Genomic DNA, 18,264 nt, shown 5'->3' with positions numbered 1-18,264 from the left:
ATATATATATATATATATATATATATATATATATATATATAAATAACGGGCATTAAAGAGAGCACCTATTAGTCCAACACTAACTTTCGATGCTGCCACAATTCTTCAAAGCTATGCAGGTTCATGATTACTAAGTCACTTTTATCGGGTCTTGTTTTAACCTGCCTCATGGGAATGTCTCGGCTTGTCATTTTAATATTAAAATATTACAATATTGAAACAGAAATTAAATGTATGAAATAAAAACTGAAAGTTTTTGTTTCAATATTGTCACCTTTTAAAACTGAAATAAGCAAGTACCCAGAGTAGGCATAAGTGTTTTCTGTCTTGCTGCAGTGGCAGAAATTTGATGGCTGGTTAAGAAGCAAAGAAGGGAAACGTAGTGAACAAAAGTAGGTCATTCTCACATTGAGGTAAGAATAGGCATGAAGTTTAGAAACGTGAAGAGAATCAGACTTGCTAAGAAAGCTAGTAAAATGACTTTAATGTATGTTTGGAGGTATTGTATCGTACTTAAATGTGTTATAGCTAAGGTCTGAGGAACAGTATTGAATTACATACACTACTAGGAGAACGTTGGCTGACTAGCTTAACTGACAGTGGAGATGGGATATATGGGGTAGGATAAACAATCACACAAGAATTAGTGGATTCTGTGTTCTTAAACCGCTGTCTTGGAATAGAAAGTAATGAGCAAGGATCAGTTTGTGTATTGTTTGTATTGTTTCTGAAAAAAAAAATTATTACAGGGCTCTATGATCTGGAAGAGTAGGGTTGAGTAGAATACTGTTACTGATCTGGATTTTTGCTACGAAGGGGAAAAAATTGAAGTGCTAAATGCCACATTAAAGGGTATCTCAGGATTCATTCAGTGCACTACCATGTTTGGAATGTAAATATTTTAACAAACTTAGACTTTTCTGAGTATGGGCCTTCACAGACAGAGCAGTAGAAAAATGGCATGCTAAGGATACACTCTGGATGAAATCATTATTAAAATTGTAAATAGTAAATTATAAGAAACTCTTGGATGAGTGAACAGAAATGGCTTAGTTGGACTGAAACTAATTTTCAAACTTGTAACAGTGAAATTTCAAAACTTTTATATCCTTTCATTTCTGTATTAGAACATAAACATCTACTAAAGACTGCCCAGATGGAACTGAAGAAAAGCAAACGAAAAGATTACTATAAGATCCTTGGTATAGATAAAAATGCTTCTGAAGATGAGATCAAGAAAGCCTATAGAAAGCGCGCTTTGCTGCACCATCCAGGTACATTTGCTAAGAAAATACATTTTTTTTAATCTCTAATGGATTCTTAGAGGAAAAGGAACAAATTTGGAAAGCTGTTTGGGTTCTTGGACTTGTCCATAAGCTTGCTCGATGCAATGTCTGGCTTCTGACTGTATATAGATATTGATAGATATGGATATATATAGAGATATATATAGATGTAGATATTGAGATAGATGTAGATATATAGAGAGAGGGCTGTCTGTCTATATGGATGTATTTATATTTTATTGTATTTTGTAATTTTCCCACCATGGTTTGCTGGCCATCAAACCTCCTCTCTCTTTGTCTGCCTTCTTGTTCTCTTTACATGGCAAAAACTGAAAAGAAAGATTTTCATTAAGACAGCAATTAGTGGTGTTATGAAGCTATTCTTCTGCTGTGCTAATGATTTATTTCTGACAAGTAGTGGGATGTGCAGTGGAGTGTCCACTGAGGATCTCCCATTGCTTCCACAGTAGACATTTCCTCCAAGCGTCCTTGTACTCGTCCCCCCCCCCCAATCCCACCCTTTTCCCTGTGGCACAAGCAGTGGATACAGTGGTCTTCGCCAAGGCAGTTATGCAGACCTGTTCCTCTGTACATGCACCACCCCCTCGAAGAGGAGACTAGGCCGCACTCATTCACCATTCTGCCTGTTTGCGCTAGAGCCCGGCTTTTAATGAGACCCTGGATGTTCTTCGAGTTTCACTGTTGCAGTCATCACATTTGGGTTATCTGCTTGCAGTAGCCCAAGTCGGCCTGATTATCTATCTTTGGCCCTATGTCGGTTGCGGTCCCATCTTCCATGATATTAGGTAGTCAGGGGTATAAAGCATGCAGCCGACACTATTACATCAGTCTTTCTTGCTGTGTGGTACCAAAAGCAGAAGCATTTTGCAAGTGTTGGTTGGCTGACTCCTTAAATTTTCGTTTTCAAGTTTCAGAACCGAACTCTTCAACTAAAGCTAAGTACCCCGTTGGGGAAACTTTTTCTTGCTCTTAATTGATGTCAGTAAAAGTCTGTAATTATATTTCTTGTGGAAAGCAAATACCTCATAAACATTTTCATCCGTACTACATTCCTTGCCTAGGCCCTGACCACTCGGTTTTGTGCCTTATTTAAACAACGAACTATCCGTTAGTATATTTACGCTTCTAAATATTTTGGTACTCTGTTCAATTATCCAGATATGTCTTTGTTAATCCACCCGACTACCGACATTGCGAAAAAACGCAAAGATAAAGACAGTGACAGGCTGCCTAGGTCCAAAGTTGCCGATGATGCTTCTCCTAAGCTAGTCGCCAGTTCACCCGGTACTCAGTGAGGCGCTTTTGCAGCCCCTGATAACCTGCTACTTCAGATTCGCAGGCCTCTACTGAGACTCATTTGGAGTCTGGTATGCCGCGAAATGCTTCAACTGTGGAACCTGCGGATGTCTCTACCTTGGATGGGCCCGGAGCCTTTGTGCAGGCACCGGCTTCTGAGGGTGTATTCAGGCCTACTGACTTGCATATTAAACCGACACCATCTTCTTCTTCAAGGCCTAAAACTCGAGCCATGCCTAGAAAACTGAAGCCCAGACCACATGGTCAGACCTCTGTCTAAAAAACAAATTTATTATTTTAATCAGGGGAAGCCAACCTACCCCCCCTCTAAGACACCTAGGACTGAATTTGCTTATGATACTCCTCATCAATTTCTGTTTCCTCTGATGACCAGGATTTACCATCATCTATCAATGAGGATTCTGATGCAGAGGACTCTGTTCCCTCTGCTTCTCCCCCAGAGGATTTCTCTTTTGTTGAAACCTTGCATACTCTTAGGGAGCATTTTCGCTGGGAAAGCCAGGATTACTCTCTCTAAAAAAAAGAGGCTTGGGGATTTCTTACTCCTGCCCCAACACAGGCCTTTTAGCTATCCCACCTGTACTAGACATTGTTGATGATGCCTTTTCGGAAACTAGCTTGGCCCATGATTCTTTACCTCCTCCTCCCAGAAAACCTGGTAGATATTACAGGGTACCTGACTCTCACAAGTTCCTCTTTAAAAATCCTACTGTGGATCCTGAGACCATTTCACAGGGAGCCAAGGGCATTAAGGCTACTACTGCCAAACATCCTACCCCCTCGTATAGAGATTCCAGGGCGCTGGATAGATGGAGTAAGAAGGTATACACTTCTGCAACCTTGGCTATTCGAGCCTTAAACTGCCAGTTTCATATGTTAAAGTATCAGCAGCATATTATTGGATTGCTTAAACAGAAAATGATGATTACTGACAGTGCTGAAAATAAGGATTTACAGGATTTAATGCATTCTGCTGAACAAGTTGGGAAACATACTTTGCAGTGTGGTTTTGATTCACTAGAGGCATCTTGCACGGTTGCTGTCACTTGGTCTGTACTTGGAAGGCATGCTTGGCTTAAGGAGCAATCCTTGCCAGATCATGTTAAAGCTAAATTGCTACTTGTTCCCTTAAATCAGCACTGCCTTTTGGCAACAAAGCAGAATTAGTACTTAAAAAGATGGAGGATAAAGCTAAATCTATGCAAACAATTAGATTTCCTGCAGGTACAGCCTCCAAGATTTAATAGGCATTGGCCCTCTAAGAATTGGTCCTTTCCCAGAACCAGCAGAACACCCAGGCTTCAGTCCCAAGGTACACACTGGACTGAGCAACGGGGGGCTCCCACTTCCAAATGAGGGAGTAGGAAGACTCCCCCCTATGGTATATTGTCTCAATTACTTCACTTTAAAACTTCCAAGCACTTCTCAACTGACTGCTCTTTAGGGGGAAAGATTGCTCTGCAGGCAAAAAAACTGGGAACTCATTACCCAGGACAAATGGGTTTTAAATATAGTTTCCCAAGGATACAGATTTCACTTCCACATGTTACCAACCCCAAACAGTTGGCCATATCTACCCCCAAATCAGTGAGCAGGGGCTCAAAAGCAAGTACTGTCTCTCTTAAGCATAAGGGCTATTCAAACTGTACCAGAAGAGGAAAAGGGACAAGGTTTCTACTGAAGACTTTTCCTGGTACCCAGAAAAGACAACTCATGGCATCCTGTCCTGGACCTTTGTATCCTAAACACCTTTTTGGTGATCCCAAAATTCAAGATGCTAACTCTTCACCATTTGCTTCCTATGCTAGGCAAGGATGCCTGGTTGGCAACACTGGATTTAAAGGAAGCCTACCTGCACAATCCCATTCAGGGAATCTTGCAAAAGATACCTATCCTTCAAAGCAGGCTACATGAACTATTAGTTCTCTGCCCTTTGGCTTATCTACTGCGCCCAGGGGTATTCACAAAGTGCCTAGCTCCAGTCATTGCATTTTATAGTCAAAGAAATATTCAAATATACCTATACCTGGACGATTGTCTAATTCAGGTAGAAAGCCAGGACATGCTTTTGAATCATCTGGCATTTGTACAAAGGGTTCCAACTTGTCTCAGGTACACCATAAATGAAAAGAAATCACATCTTGTACCCTTCAACAAATTATATTCCTGGCAGAAAGCTTGAACACAACTTCCCAGATTTCTTTCCTCACGCCAGAGAAACAAATTCATTTGACAACTTACTTCAAACTAATGGCCACCAAAACCCTGCTGTCTGCAAGGCAAATACTGCAAGCCTTGGGGTTCATGGCCTCCTGCATTCTACTAATTCCATATGCAGGACTGCATATGAGGAAACTACAATGGTATCTATAAAGCCTATGGTGTCAACATTCTCAGGATCTAGAAGTAATGATTCCTATCATACCTTGCCTACAGTTAATTGGTCCTTTGGTGGGCAGAGGCCTGCCACCAAAACAAGGGACTACCATTCACTCTACCCCCTGCTGCCCAAACCCTAACAGCAGACGCATCACACTATGCATGGGGGGCTCACCTGGCAGGGAAGTGCATTCACAGCAAATGGAACCCAAGGGAAATGCACCTGTGTATCAATCAAAAAGAAATGTTAGCTGTATAGAATGCTCTGACAGCCTTCAAGGACCACATTCTTCCAGGACAATTAATGGTTAAGACGGACAACGCCATTGTTATGTAGTACATAAACAAGCAGGGGGGGTACCCATTCATGCCCTCTCTGCAGACTAGCCATGGCTCTGTGGAACACAGCCTTGAGCTACCAAGTGCATCTACAGGCTCAAGTTCCTGCCAGGATAACTAAATACACTTGCAGACGAACTAAGCAGAAATCTCATGGACCCACTTGAGTGGAAACTGGAATCAAAGACTTTCAACATTTATTTATTTATTTTATTTTATTTTATTTTATTTTACATTTGTTAACTGGGCTGGTCTAGCTGGATGCATGTCCTTTTTCAGTAGAGGCCCGAGGAGAAAAGCTCCAATCATAATCTTCAAACACAAGTTATCAAAACAAGTTATATAAAAAATACAAGTTATAAAAATACAAGTTAAAAAAGAATAAAAAAAGTAGACGACGTACATTTACAAGATTAGTAAAAAAAAAGTCCATTTACATAGAAGTATAATGAGACAAAGATCAATCGGCTGGTAAAACATTACAGAGAAATGTTATTTACTAATAGAGTATATCGAGTTCAAGAGTCACCATCTTATATTTGGGGTAAAGATGTATTTCAAGATAAGTGATATGGGAACAAGAATTAGGAGATGGGGACTGGATGGATTTGGTATGAAGGTTTGATATATTAGATTAGTCAGGTTCAGGACATGGGCATAGCCATAGTGTCTTGAGATATTCTTTCAGGTTCTTTTTGAACTGTTTGTGAGAGGTTGTATTTCTAAGGTAGATTGGGAGGCTCCATGGCTTGCCAATGGAGTTGGCGAAGAGGGCATCGCCACCAGAATTATTAGCTTTAATGGTTAGGATCTGGGTGCTGTTGGAAGATCGGAGACTATTTAGGTTAGTGTATGGGATCAGTATGCTACACAGAGCGGGGGTTCTGTCTGGTTGGTTAATTATTTTCCATGCTTCAGTGAGTTGGTTGAGTTTGAGAAGATTGGGCAGTTCCAACCACCCAAGTTGCCTCAGGTTATGACAATGGTGGGTGCGATATGGCAAGCCTGTTATAAATCTAGTAATGTGGTGGTAGGCCAGGGAGAGCATGTTTAGTTCACGTTTATGGAGGAAAGAAAGGACTGGGGAGGCATAGAGGAGGGTAGAGAGGAGATGTGTGCGGGCAATGGTAAGTTTAGCAGTAGGAGTTAAAAAGTTTTTTATTCTGTACATGGATCCAAGTTTTTTGTTAACAGATTTTACTGTTTGGGTGATGTGTATGTCAAATTTGAGCTTATGGTCAATAGTTACTCCTAGTAATTTGGTACTGGTGACAGGGGTTATGATAGTCCCATTGTTGGATTTGATACAGAAGGCATTATTATCTGGGTTTGGGAGTTCTTTTACTAGGGTAGAGAAGACGTTGGGGAAAAATAATAGTAATTTGGTTTTGGTTGGGTTGAGTAGGAGTTTGAGGTCGGTAAACCATTTTTCTACTAGAGAAAAACAGAGTTGAGTGGTGGTTTGGAGGTTGGAGAGGGAGGCATCAGAGCAGATTAAGGTGGAGTCGTCAGCGTATTGTATGCAGGTGGACTGAGGGATAACTGAGTGAAGGTCATTAATGAAGATGGAAAACAGAAGTGGTCCTAGTATTGAGCCCTGAGGGACACCTATGGTATTGGGAAGGAGGTCTGATAGTCTATTTTGCCACAGGACAGCCTGTTTCCTATCAGTTAGGTAAGTTTTGAACCATGTTAGTGCTGGGGTGTCCAGATGCAAGGTTTCAAGGGTGGACAGTAGGAGCTGGTGGTTGACCATATCGAAAGCTTTTGACAGATCAAGAAAGAGGGCGGAGGATATAAGTTTACTATTGCGATTGTTATTAATGGAGTCGACAAAGGAAAGGAGGGCAGTGGTTGTACTATGGTGGGGGTGAAAGCCATGCTGGGTGTTGGATAGGAGAAGATTGCACGTTAGGTAGTGAAGAAGTTGTTTGTGGATACATCTTTCCATAATTTTTGCTATTGGGGACAGTATAGCTATTGGTCTATAGTTTGATATTTCCGTGGAGGTACCTCCTTTGTGAAGTGGGATGATGTAGGAAATCTTCCATATAGTGGGAATACTAGCTTCAGTAATGGTTCTATTGATAAGGATGGATATAGGGTATGCAATAACTTCATACGCAATTTGTAAGAATTCTGCTGGGAGGTGATCAGCTGCTAGAGTGGTTGGTTTAAGCTTTTTTAAGAGAGAATATATGTATGATGTGGAGACTGGTTTAAAAGTGAACTGGGTAGGGGCCTCAACATGGGGTTGTGTGGCAGATGGGGGAGAGGAGGTTAGTTGACTGGCAAGGTTTTGGATTGTCTCGGTGAAGTAAGAGTTAAAGGAATTGGCTATTTCTTCCGGCCCTTGCTCAATGAGCTTCTCGGGGGTTGGGGTAGTAGTTTTTCCTGGGTGCTGGAGGTTGTTGAAACTTGCCCAGAATTTCTTTGGGTTATTCTTGTGTTTCTGCTGGAGGTGGCAGAAGTACTGTTTTTTTGTCTAAGGTGTAATGGCTGATTTGGTAGTATTTCTTAGATGTTGAAATTTGGTTCGATCTTGGGGGGTTTTTGTTGCTCTCCATTTGACCCAGGCTTGGTTACGGAGTTTAATTTTAATTTTTGTTTCTCTAGTCAGCCAAGGAGCTATACGTATTTTGGATCTAATTTGTCTATGAGGGGCATGTGAGTCAAGTATCTTTAGGAATGTGTTGTTAAAGTAGGTCATACTCTCCTGGAGGGGCAGAGTTCTTAATAAGGTCCAGTTACAGCATTTTAGTTCATCTAGAAATTGTTGTGGGATAAATTTCTTTTTGTTTCTAATTAGTCTATATACAGGTGGGTTGGAAGTAGGGCATTTGTGTTTAATATGAGGTGGTCACTGAGGTCATTGGGAAGGGTGCCAGTAGTATAGTTGCTTGAGTCCCTATTGGTAAGGATCCAGTCAATAGTGCTTTCTTTTTGGAGAGAATTGCCTGTTCTGGTAGGGGTTAGGATATGTTGGGAAAAACCATATACGTTAATGGGTTGTGGGGTTGTATGGGTGGGGCAGAGAGACCAGTCAATATTAACGTCCCCAAGTACTATGATTTCTTGTGGGTAATTGGTGGCTAACCAGCACAAGGTTTGCTCTAAGTTTTCTGTATTCTTCCCCGGTGGGATATAGGTGACTATGAGGTTGAGGCATTTTTGAGTGTTAAGGCAAATTTTTAGGGCAATTAGTTCTAGGTTACAGATTATAGGAGGTTGTACTGTATTCCTATGGATATTTAAGGTATTTTTGAACATAACAGCTATTCCTCCACCTTTTTTCTTTACACGATCTGCCCTGAAGATATAACCGGGTGGAAGGATCTTTTGATCCTTAGTGGTGGGTTTTAGCCAGGTTTCAGTTAAACACAATGTCAGGTGAATGAGTAGCTATCATTGCATGTAGGATGTGAATTTTATTGTTAATGCTTCTAAGGTTAAGATGCAGTATTAGCAGGGAGTCAAACGATTTATAGGTTAAGTTAGAGGGGTTTGGGTTTGACACTGTAGGGGGGCCTGGGTTAGGATGGATGTCACCATCAATGATTATTCTAGTTTTCAGGTAAACTAGAAATCTTTGTAATTTAAATAGTAATTTGAGGTTGGTTTTGTTAGTTGTAGTTTTGGGGTTTGTGAAGTGTGAGATGGACTACTTTGGGGGACATTGTCTTGTCTTGGTAGAGTGGAGGTGCAATAGGAACGACATAGAGATGGGATTGGGAGTTAGTGTGGCCCTTATGGAAGGGGATTCCTACCAAGGATTGATTTTCATACTTAGTTAAGAAATATATGGTGAAGAGTAGTATTGTTGTGAGAGGGGCCATGAAATATATGTATTTGGCCATGATGGTGATAGGGATAGGATATGAGGAGGGGAAGGCGGTTTGGTGTTAGACTTGATAAGGTGGGTGGGCCTTGAGGTGGGAGGAGTAGTAGGGTGAGTCATGGGAGTTGTGGATTTGCAGGGGGGGGGAAGTGGGAGGGTCTGGCTTTACCCTTAAATGTAGGGGTACTGGGGGCGGGTGGGATATGGGGGCAGGGAGGGGAGCGAAGCGGAGCCCGAGCGAAGCGGGGCATCCACTGCCAGGAGTAATTTAAACAGTAATGTATGGCTGTACAGTACAGAAGCAGACCTCAGGTAATTATAGCTAGGGCTATACTTAATTTAGCGGCACTGCCAGATTCCAGAGACTAGTACATTACTGTTTAACAGAGAGGAAATCTTCTAATTTTACCCTGTAGTAATGTAGTGGTTGGGCTGACTTTGTTTTATCCTTGTTCTGGTCCGAGCAGTTGCTGCGGTGAGCGTTTTGGGTCTAGGGAACCCGCGAGTAGTATGGGCGAGGGACTACCCTGTAGTAATGTAGTGGTTGGGCTGAATATCTAGGCTTGATTAGGAAACACAGATTAAAATACAGTGATGTGAAGAGATTAAGATGCAGTCAAGATACAAGTAAATCAAAACAGTTAAATATATAATGTGTGTCAAATTGGTTCTACAACACTAACAGCAAATCACTAAAGCAGTTTAGGCATCCACTGCCAGGAGTAATTTAAACAGTAATGTATGGCTGTACAGTACAGAAGCAGACCTCAGGTAATTATAGCTAGGGCTATACTTTGTTTTATCCTTGTTCTGGTTCCAGAGACTAGTACATTACTGTTTAACAGAGAGGAAATCTTCTAATTTTACTCTGTAGTAATGTAGTGGTTGGGCTGACTTTGTTTTATCCTTGTTCTGGTCCGAGCAGTTGCTGCGGTGAGCGTTTTGGGTCTAGGGAACCCGCGAGTAGTATGGGCGAGGGACTACCAAAGCAGCAGTGAGTACATACGTCTTTACTGGTACCGCGTGTATCGGAACCGAACACCTCAGTACATTCTGTACAAAGGAGCCAGGTCTTGGTCTGAACACAGTAACACTGCACCGTTTACTAAGCAGAGATTTTCTTCAACCACAGATAGAACCAGCATAGGCCTGACCATCTCACAAATATCCCCGTTTGACTCTGCCATCTACTACTGTGGCCTTCGTGATACCCACAGTGTGGGAATGTCACATGTTTGTCAACATGTTGATAAACAAATAGGGGAGCCCAGATAGAGACCTGTTTGCCTCCCCCCAGAACTACCAATTGGACAAATTCTGCACAAGGACTCCCCACAAACAAGCTTGGAAAGTGGGTGCCCTGTCCTTCAGCTGGAAAAAATCTATCAATTTCTGCTTTTCTCCTCTGCCTCTCCTCCCCAAAGTACTTATAAAGATCAAACAGGACAAACCAAGGACGATCCTGATTGCACCAGACTGACCACGTCAACACTGTTACCCCCTCTTGCGCTGTGTCATTGCTGTCTCCATGGCACCTTCCTCAGACCCCTACCCTGCTTTCACAGCAGAAGGGCCATATTCTGCACCCTCCGCTTCAAACTCTGAACCTGGCAGCCTGGCTATTTACCTAATCTCTCCGTTACTATCCCTCGGTAAGCAAGTGTTGGATGTCATTTTGGAGGCAAGGAGGCCTAGTACTAAAAAAATCTTATGCTGAAAAATGGAAAAGATTCTGTGCTTGGAATCAAATTCAAGGGATGGGCACAGCTTCGCCCAATTTACCTCAGATTCTTCAATACTTAACTGAGATGCTTCACAGGAGCCTTTCTTTTTCCTCCATCAAAATTCCTGCCTCAGCCATTTCAGCTCATTACAACACAGAACCATCTCTCTTCTCTCATCCACTGCTCAAGTAGTTCCTCAGAGGGGCCAAAAACTTAAGACCACCCAGGAGAGCCCCATCTCCAGCCTGGGACCTTAACTTTGTATTGGAAAACCACGCTGTACCTCCTTTTGAGCCAGCTGCAATTGCAGAGTTAAAATCCCTTTCCTGGAAAACAGCCTTTCTTTTAGCAATCAATTCAGCAAGAAGGGTATCTGAGTTACAGGCTCTGCTCGCAGTGGAGTCTTTCATCATCTTTCATGTGGACAGGATGTCCCTCAGGACCAATCCCTCCTTCATGCCCAAGGTGTGTAGTATCTAGTGTGGCTCTTAATCAGTTCATTCATTTGCCAACCTTCTTTTCTAACCCACAGAACAAAGGGGAATGGATACTGCACTCCTTAGATGTGCACAGAAATCTGAACTGCTGGTGGCATTTGCTGCAGGGGCAGAGGGGAAGGCTATTTCAAAGCAAACCATTTCTAAATGGATAGGCCATTGCATTCATTTCTGCTATAAGCACCATGGAAAACCTGTCTCACAGGGGATTAGACCCCATTCAACCAGGGCTGCATCTACCTCTACAGTCTTTCTCATAGGTGTCCCTACCAGGGACATCCTAGAAGCTGCTACCTGGAGATGTTCATCGTGTTACACTGCTGCAGTCATCACACTTGGGTTATCCTGCCGTCAGGCGGTCCCGCAGTCGGCCAGAGTTCCAAAGTCTTGGTCTGGCATCTGTTGCTGTCGCTTCTTCACTGACGTCAGTGTGCCAGGGATATACAATATGCATCCGACGCCATTTTCTCCAGTCTTTCTTGCCACACGGTGCCCAAAGCAGAAGCAGTTCGCAAGTGTCTGCCGGCCGAATCCTGAGATTTTCGAAGTCGAATTTCAGATCCGAAGTCTTCAATAAAGCTAAGTACCCCGTTGGGGAAACCTTTTTCTTGCCTCAGACCGATGTTAGAAAAAGTTAATAATTATATTTCTTGTGGGAAGCATATACCTCATAAGGGCTTCCACTCTTAGTGTATTCCATGCCTAGGCCCTGATCACGACGTCAGTAGTTGTCTGTTTTGTGCTAGATTCAACAAACGCACTATAAAAAGACGTTTTGATTTTGCTTTACACTACTTTCGCCGAAGGTTCAATTATACCATGCCGTCGGATCAGCCGACGACCTCAATACCGAAAAAACGCAAAGACAAGGATAGACAGGCATTCGAGGTCCAAAACTGACGACGAAACCTCTTCTAGGCCATTCGCCGGTTCTCAGTGAGGCGCTTTCGCAGCCCCTGACACCCACTACCTCAGAGCCACAGGCAGCTTCCGACTCCCACGTGGAGACATCTAGGCCTCTGGAAACTCAAGGTATTGGGCCTATGGAAACTAATCCCTCAGATGAGTCCGGAGCCGCTGAGCAGGCATCTGCTTCTGAGGGTGATGTCCTTCAAGGATGCATCTGCAGTCATAACAAATGGGTTGTCCTGTCGTCAGGCAGCCCTTCGGTCGGCCGGATTCCAAAGTCTGGGTCTGGCCTCGGCTGGTGTCGCACTTCACCCGACGTCATCTCTGCTGGTCTTCGGGTATAAAGGCATCAGCCGACGTCATTTTCCTCAGTCTTTCTTGCCGCGTGGCGCCCGAAGCAGAAGCTGTTCGCAAGTGCCGGTCTGTCAGATCCAGAGATTACTACTACCGAATACTACTTCGAAGACTTCTAAAGCTAAGTACCCGTTGGGGACTCTTTCTTGCCTCAGCCGATGTCAGAAAAAGTAAATAACTGTTTAACTTGTGGGAAACAAATACCTCATAAAGATTTCCACTCTTACTGCTTACCTTGTTTAGGCCCAGACCACGACGTAGCAGCCTGTTTAGCCTGTGCTTCCTTCAACCGACGAGCGCTTAGGCGTCGGTCGGAGTTTGCTGAACAGTTTTTCGGCTCAGATTTTGCGTACATTATTCCGTCGGATCCTCCGACTTCTCAAATTGTTAAAAAACGCAAAGAAAAGACCGACACTCGTGGTCCGCGGTTTCGCCGAAACCACGGTTAAGCAAACCGCGAGTGTCTCGGTTTCGGCCGAAACCGAGCAAAAGGGTCCATCTTCAGCCGAATCCATGACTACTACCGAGGCTCCTGCTACCCTAGTTGAATCGGCCTCTGAAGTTTTGCCTACTAATGTGGTTCCTATAGAATTATCAGACACCATCCCTTTGGATGTCTCTACCCCAGCACGTGGTGCTGCTAGGCCTCCTGCAGCCATGTCTATTAAGGCCTTTGCCAGGGCTAAAGCAGCCAAAACTGCTAAATCAGTGCCTGTTAAGCCCCCCCTCACACAGGCCCAGTTCCAGTTCTCAAATGCTTACTCTGGCAGAGGATCTCATCTCTTTAATAAGGGGATCCCAATCTCACCCAGACAGGGCCTCTCAGCCTCCAGAAAAGAGACCTAGAGCAGAGCCCCCAGAGCCAGTGTCCTCAGATGATTCTTCTGATGATTCAGACATTACAGACCATCCAGAGACTCCTTTTTCTACTTATGAAGATTCCGATGCTGAAGAATCTATTCCATCTGCCTCTCCACCAGAGGAATTTTCCTTTGGGAAACCTTACATGCCATGAGAGAGCAATTCCAATGGCAGGGACAAGATTTCTCAGATTCAAGAAAAAGGCTTAGGACCTTTCTACACTTACTGCAACATAGGCCCTTAGCTATACCTCCAGTTCTGCCTGTTGTGGATGATGCATTTAATGATGTTTGCACTGCTCCTGATACTTTACCTCCAGCCCCTGCCAAACCAGATAGGTTTTACAGGGTACGGACACTCATCACCACCTATACAAGGCCCCACTTGCAGATCCTGAGACTATCTCCCAGGGGCCTAAGGCAGTAGCCGACCTCAGCAAAAACCCTCTCCTTCTGAAAGGGAATCCAGGTCCTTAGAGATGGGGTAAAAGTTTACACCTCTGCTACTCTTTCAGCTAGAGCTTTGAACTGTCAGTTTCATATGATCCAATACCAAGAGTTTATGCTTGATCAGTTAACTAAGAAACTGTCCTCTGATGACTCCTTAGATAAGAAATATGTTTTAGAAATGGTAAATAACATTCAGCAGGTTAGTAACCATTCTTTAAAATGTGGCTATGATGCACTGGAGGCTTCATTTAGATCAGCCATGACTGGCACAGTTATAAGAAGGCATGCATGGTTGAAAGAACAGGTCTTGCCGGATCATGTTAAAGCAAAGCTGTTAGATGCTCCTATGGATAAGGCCAGTCTATTTGGTTCTCCTGCTCAGCAAGTAATGAAGAAAATGGAAGAGAAGGCAAAATCTGTACAAACAGTTAAAGATTTCTTACAGGTTCAGCCCCCAAGGTTTAGCAGGAACTGGCCTTCCAAAAATTGGTCCTTTCCAGACTCCTCTAAATCTCAGAGAGGCAGGAATAGACGTTCCAGAGGCAGAAATCAATCCAGAGGAGGTGCCTACAGAGGACGCCAGTGGCAAGGCAATAACCAGCGAGGCACAGACACAACCACTGCCACTGCAACAGGACAATCTCAGTGACTTGGCTCTGACACCGCCTACCAGGGAACAAATAGCAGCACCCTTAGGCGGAAAGTTAGCCTTATTTTCAAAAAATTGGCACTATATCACAAAAGACAAGTGGATTTTGCAGACCATAGACCAAGGCTACAGGTTTCACTTCCACACCTTACCAGTAAAAAGAGGAATGCCAAACCTACCTCCAAATCAGAAAACAGAAGCTCTAAAGCAGATAGCTCAATTAACAAAGATGAGAGCTGTGGAAAGAGTACCACCAACAGAACAGGGCAAAGGATTCTACTCCAGACTCTTCCTAGTACCAAGAAAGAGAAAAGTTGGAGACCTATTCTCGACCTGTCCTTAAACACATTCATCATTGTCCCAAAATTCAAAATGCTGACCCTACAGCAACTTCTTCCCATGCTGGGCAAGGAGTGTTGGCTGGTAACTCTAGATCTCAAGGAGGCATACCTGCACGTCCCCATACGACCAAATTGCAGAAGATACCTCAGATTTCTTGCAGGATCAGAGCATTATCAATTCTCAGCATTGCCCTTTGGCTTATCTACTGCCCAGAGTATTCACAAAATGCCTGGCATCAGTAATCGCTCATTGCAGGCTACAGGGAATCCAAATTTATCCATACCTGGACGACTGCCTGATACAAGCGGACAACAAAAGCAAACTGACAAAAGACTTACAAAGAGTCATTTGCTTACTACAAGCCCTGGGATACACAGTCAATTTAAAAAGTCAAGACTAATACCATCCCAAACAAAAACATTCTTGGGTGCAGAATTGGACACAGTAAAACAAATGGCATTCCTAACTGCAGAAAAACAAGAACAACTCCATTACTTCTTGGCATTAACAAAGCAGAACAAACTAACAGCAAGGAAAGTACTGCAGGCCTTGGGCTTCATGGCATCATGCATAATCCTGGTCCCCCATGCCAGATTGCATATGAGAAAACTACAGTGGTACCTAAAGAATTTATGGTCTCAACACAGGCACAGCTTAGAAACCGAAATACCACTAATCCCATGCCTGAAACAAGAGTTCCTATGGTGGGCTCAAGCATGCCAGTCAAACCCAGGCTTGCCCTTCCACAACTTTCAAGCAAGCCAAACCATCACAACGGACGCCTCAGACCTAGGTTGGGGGGCCCACATGCTGGACAAATGCATACAAGGATTATGGACCACAGATCAACTGCACCTGCAAATAAATCAAAAAGAAATGCTGGCAGTAAAACTAGCAATCCAGAATTTCAGACCATTCCTCAAAGAAGGCCATTTGATAAGGACAGACAACACCACAGTCATGTGGTACATCAACAAACAGGGAGGCACTCATTCATACCCCCTATGCCGAATGACTCTGGACCTATGGAATATGGCTCTGAGCTACAACATTCAGTTACAGGCAATATTTGTACCGGGAAAAGAAAACATCCTAGCAGACATGTTAAGCAGAACTACCTCGGATGCTCACGAATGGATGCTACACCCGGACATCTTCAAGGCCATCACACAGAAATGGGGAATGCCATAAATAGACCTATTCGCATCCCCACTCAATCACCAGCTCAAGAAATTCTGCACAAGGACATACCACCCACTTGCATGGAAGGTGGACTCTCTATCCTTCAGTTGGAAAGGCCTGACAGCATATGCATTCCCACCTCTTCCTTTGATGCACAAGATACTACTGAAAATCAAAGAGGAGCGTCCAAGGATAATTCTGATAGCTCCAAATTGGCCAAGACAACACTGGTATCCATTGCTGAGGAGCATGTCACGGGGAGAACGTGGACACTACCCTGATGCCTTTGATGTTAACTCAGAACGACTACAACATCATGCATCCAAATCTAAAAACTCTGCAACTAACTGCCTGGAACATTACATAACAGCAACTAACCCAGATTTATCCCAAAGGGTTAAAGACATTATCCTGGAGGCCCGCAGACCTTCTACAAGAAGGAACTATGCAGGGAAATGGAAAAGGTTTGTCATTTGGAGCACTGAAAGAGGAAAAGATGCGTCAAAGATAGATATTGCCAACATCCTGGAGTATTTGGCAGAGCTTCTCCATACAGGCCTGTCCTATTCCTCCATCAAGATACATGCATCAGCTATTTCTGCAGAATACAGCTTGATCCCCCTGTCTTCTCACATCCTCTACTCAGGCAGTTCCTCAGAGGAATCAAGAATGTAAAACCTCCTAGGAAACCATCATTACCAGCATGGGACTTGAACTTTGTGATAGAAAAGTTGACACATCCTCCATTCGAACCAGCAGCAACAGCAGATCTTCAACACCTATCCTGGAAAACTGCTTTCCTACTGGCAATTACTTCAGCAAGAAGGGTTTCGGAACTACAGGCCTTAATGGCAGTACAACCCTTCCTAATCTTCCATCCAGATAGAGTATCCATGAGAACTAATCCTACATTTATGCCTAAGGTGGTATCCAGAGTGTCTCTAAACCAGGCAATCCACCTACCTACCTTCTTTCCCAATCCACAGAACAGGGGAAAGACTGCTGCATACCTTGGATGTACATAGACAGTTGCGCTACTACCTGGACAGAACCAAGGGCAATAGAAAAACTGACCAGCTTCTAGTGGCCTATGCAACAGGAAGGGAAGGAAAAGCAATTTCCAAACAGACAATTTCCAAGTGGATAGGAAATTGCATCAGATTCTGTTACTCCTACCATGGAAAACCCAATTCCACAGAACATAAGACCTCACTCTACAAGGGTTACAGCCACTACCACAGCTTTCTAACGAGGAGTGGCAACCAAGGACATTATTGAGGTGGCTACTTGGACCTCCGTGCATACATTTGCCAAGCATTATAACTTACCTCTGTACTCTAGATCCCGAGCAGGGTTTGCCACTACTGTATTGCAAGGGATCCTAACTACACCATAATTCTTCTTCCTCCTCCCCTAGTTTGGCTATGGTATTCTACCCATTTGTTATGACTGCAGATGCATCCTTGAAGGACATAGTACAGTTTTGTACCTACCATAAATGTAGATGTCCGAACAGGATAGCATCTGCAGTCAGGATTACCCACCCTCCTTCCCCTCTGTGGTTATTCCTAGGGTATTTACCCTCCTAATAGCTAGCTGGGGGGGATCTCTTATGGTGTATTTGTTTGTATATATGTACATACATGCTTATTTTTTGTGTTTGCCTACTTTTTTTTGGAAACATTGGCATTTACCCAAAATTTAGTTTTCCAAGAGGGCAACTGGCACCTGGGGCAAGAAACAATGAGGAAAATGGCGTCGGCTGATGCCTTTATACCCGAAGACCAGCAGAGATGACATCGGGTGAAGTGCGACACCAGCCGAGGCCAGACCCAGACTTTGGAATCCGGCCGACCGAAGGGCTGCCTGACGACAGGACAACCCATTTGTTATGACTGCAGATGCTATCCTGTTCGGACATCTACATTTATGGTAGGTACAAAACTGTACTTTTTCAGACCTTCACAACTTACCATTAAAGCAACAGCCAAGACCAAAGGTACCATTAAAGACAAAGAAACAAGTACAGCATTGTCCTGGACAGTCCTCCATGCCTAAGAAAAAGATGCTTAAAATGGCCGAAGACCTCATTACTCTAATCAGGGGTTCCCATCCCC

The 18,264-nt window shown here is 43.6% G+C and overlaps 1 protein-coding gene across 1 annotated transcript in view; it reads left to right on the top strand.

The window, feature by feature from the left end:
• Positions 1–18,264, top strand: part of DNAJC7 (DnaJ heat shock protein family (Hsp40) member C7) — a gene marked incomplete at its 5' end in the record, with an annotated part of 1,180,673 nt that overhangs the window by 815,273 nt on the left and 347,136 nt on the right. The window contains 1 exon segment of the mRNA XM_044054736.1: positions 1,128–1,274. Coding sequence (XP_043910671.1) covers positions 1,128–1,274 — 147 coding nt within the window.

Source organism: Protopterus annectens, chromosome 13.part0, assembly GCF_019279795.1.
Source record: "Protopterus annectens isolate FY-2018-M chromosome 13.part0, PAN1.0, whole genome shotgun sequence".
NCBI lineage: Eukaryota > Metazoa > Chordata > Ceratodontiformes > Protopteridae > Protopterus > Protopterus annectens.
Note: the sequence above shows the minus strand (reverse complement) of the source record. Positions and strands in the feature narration are given on the sequence as shown.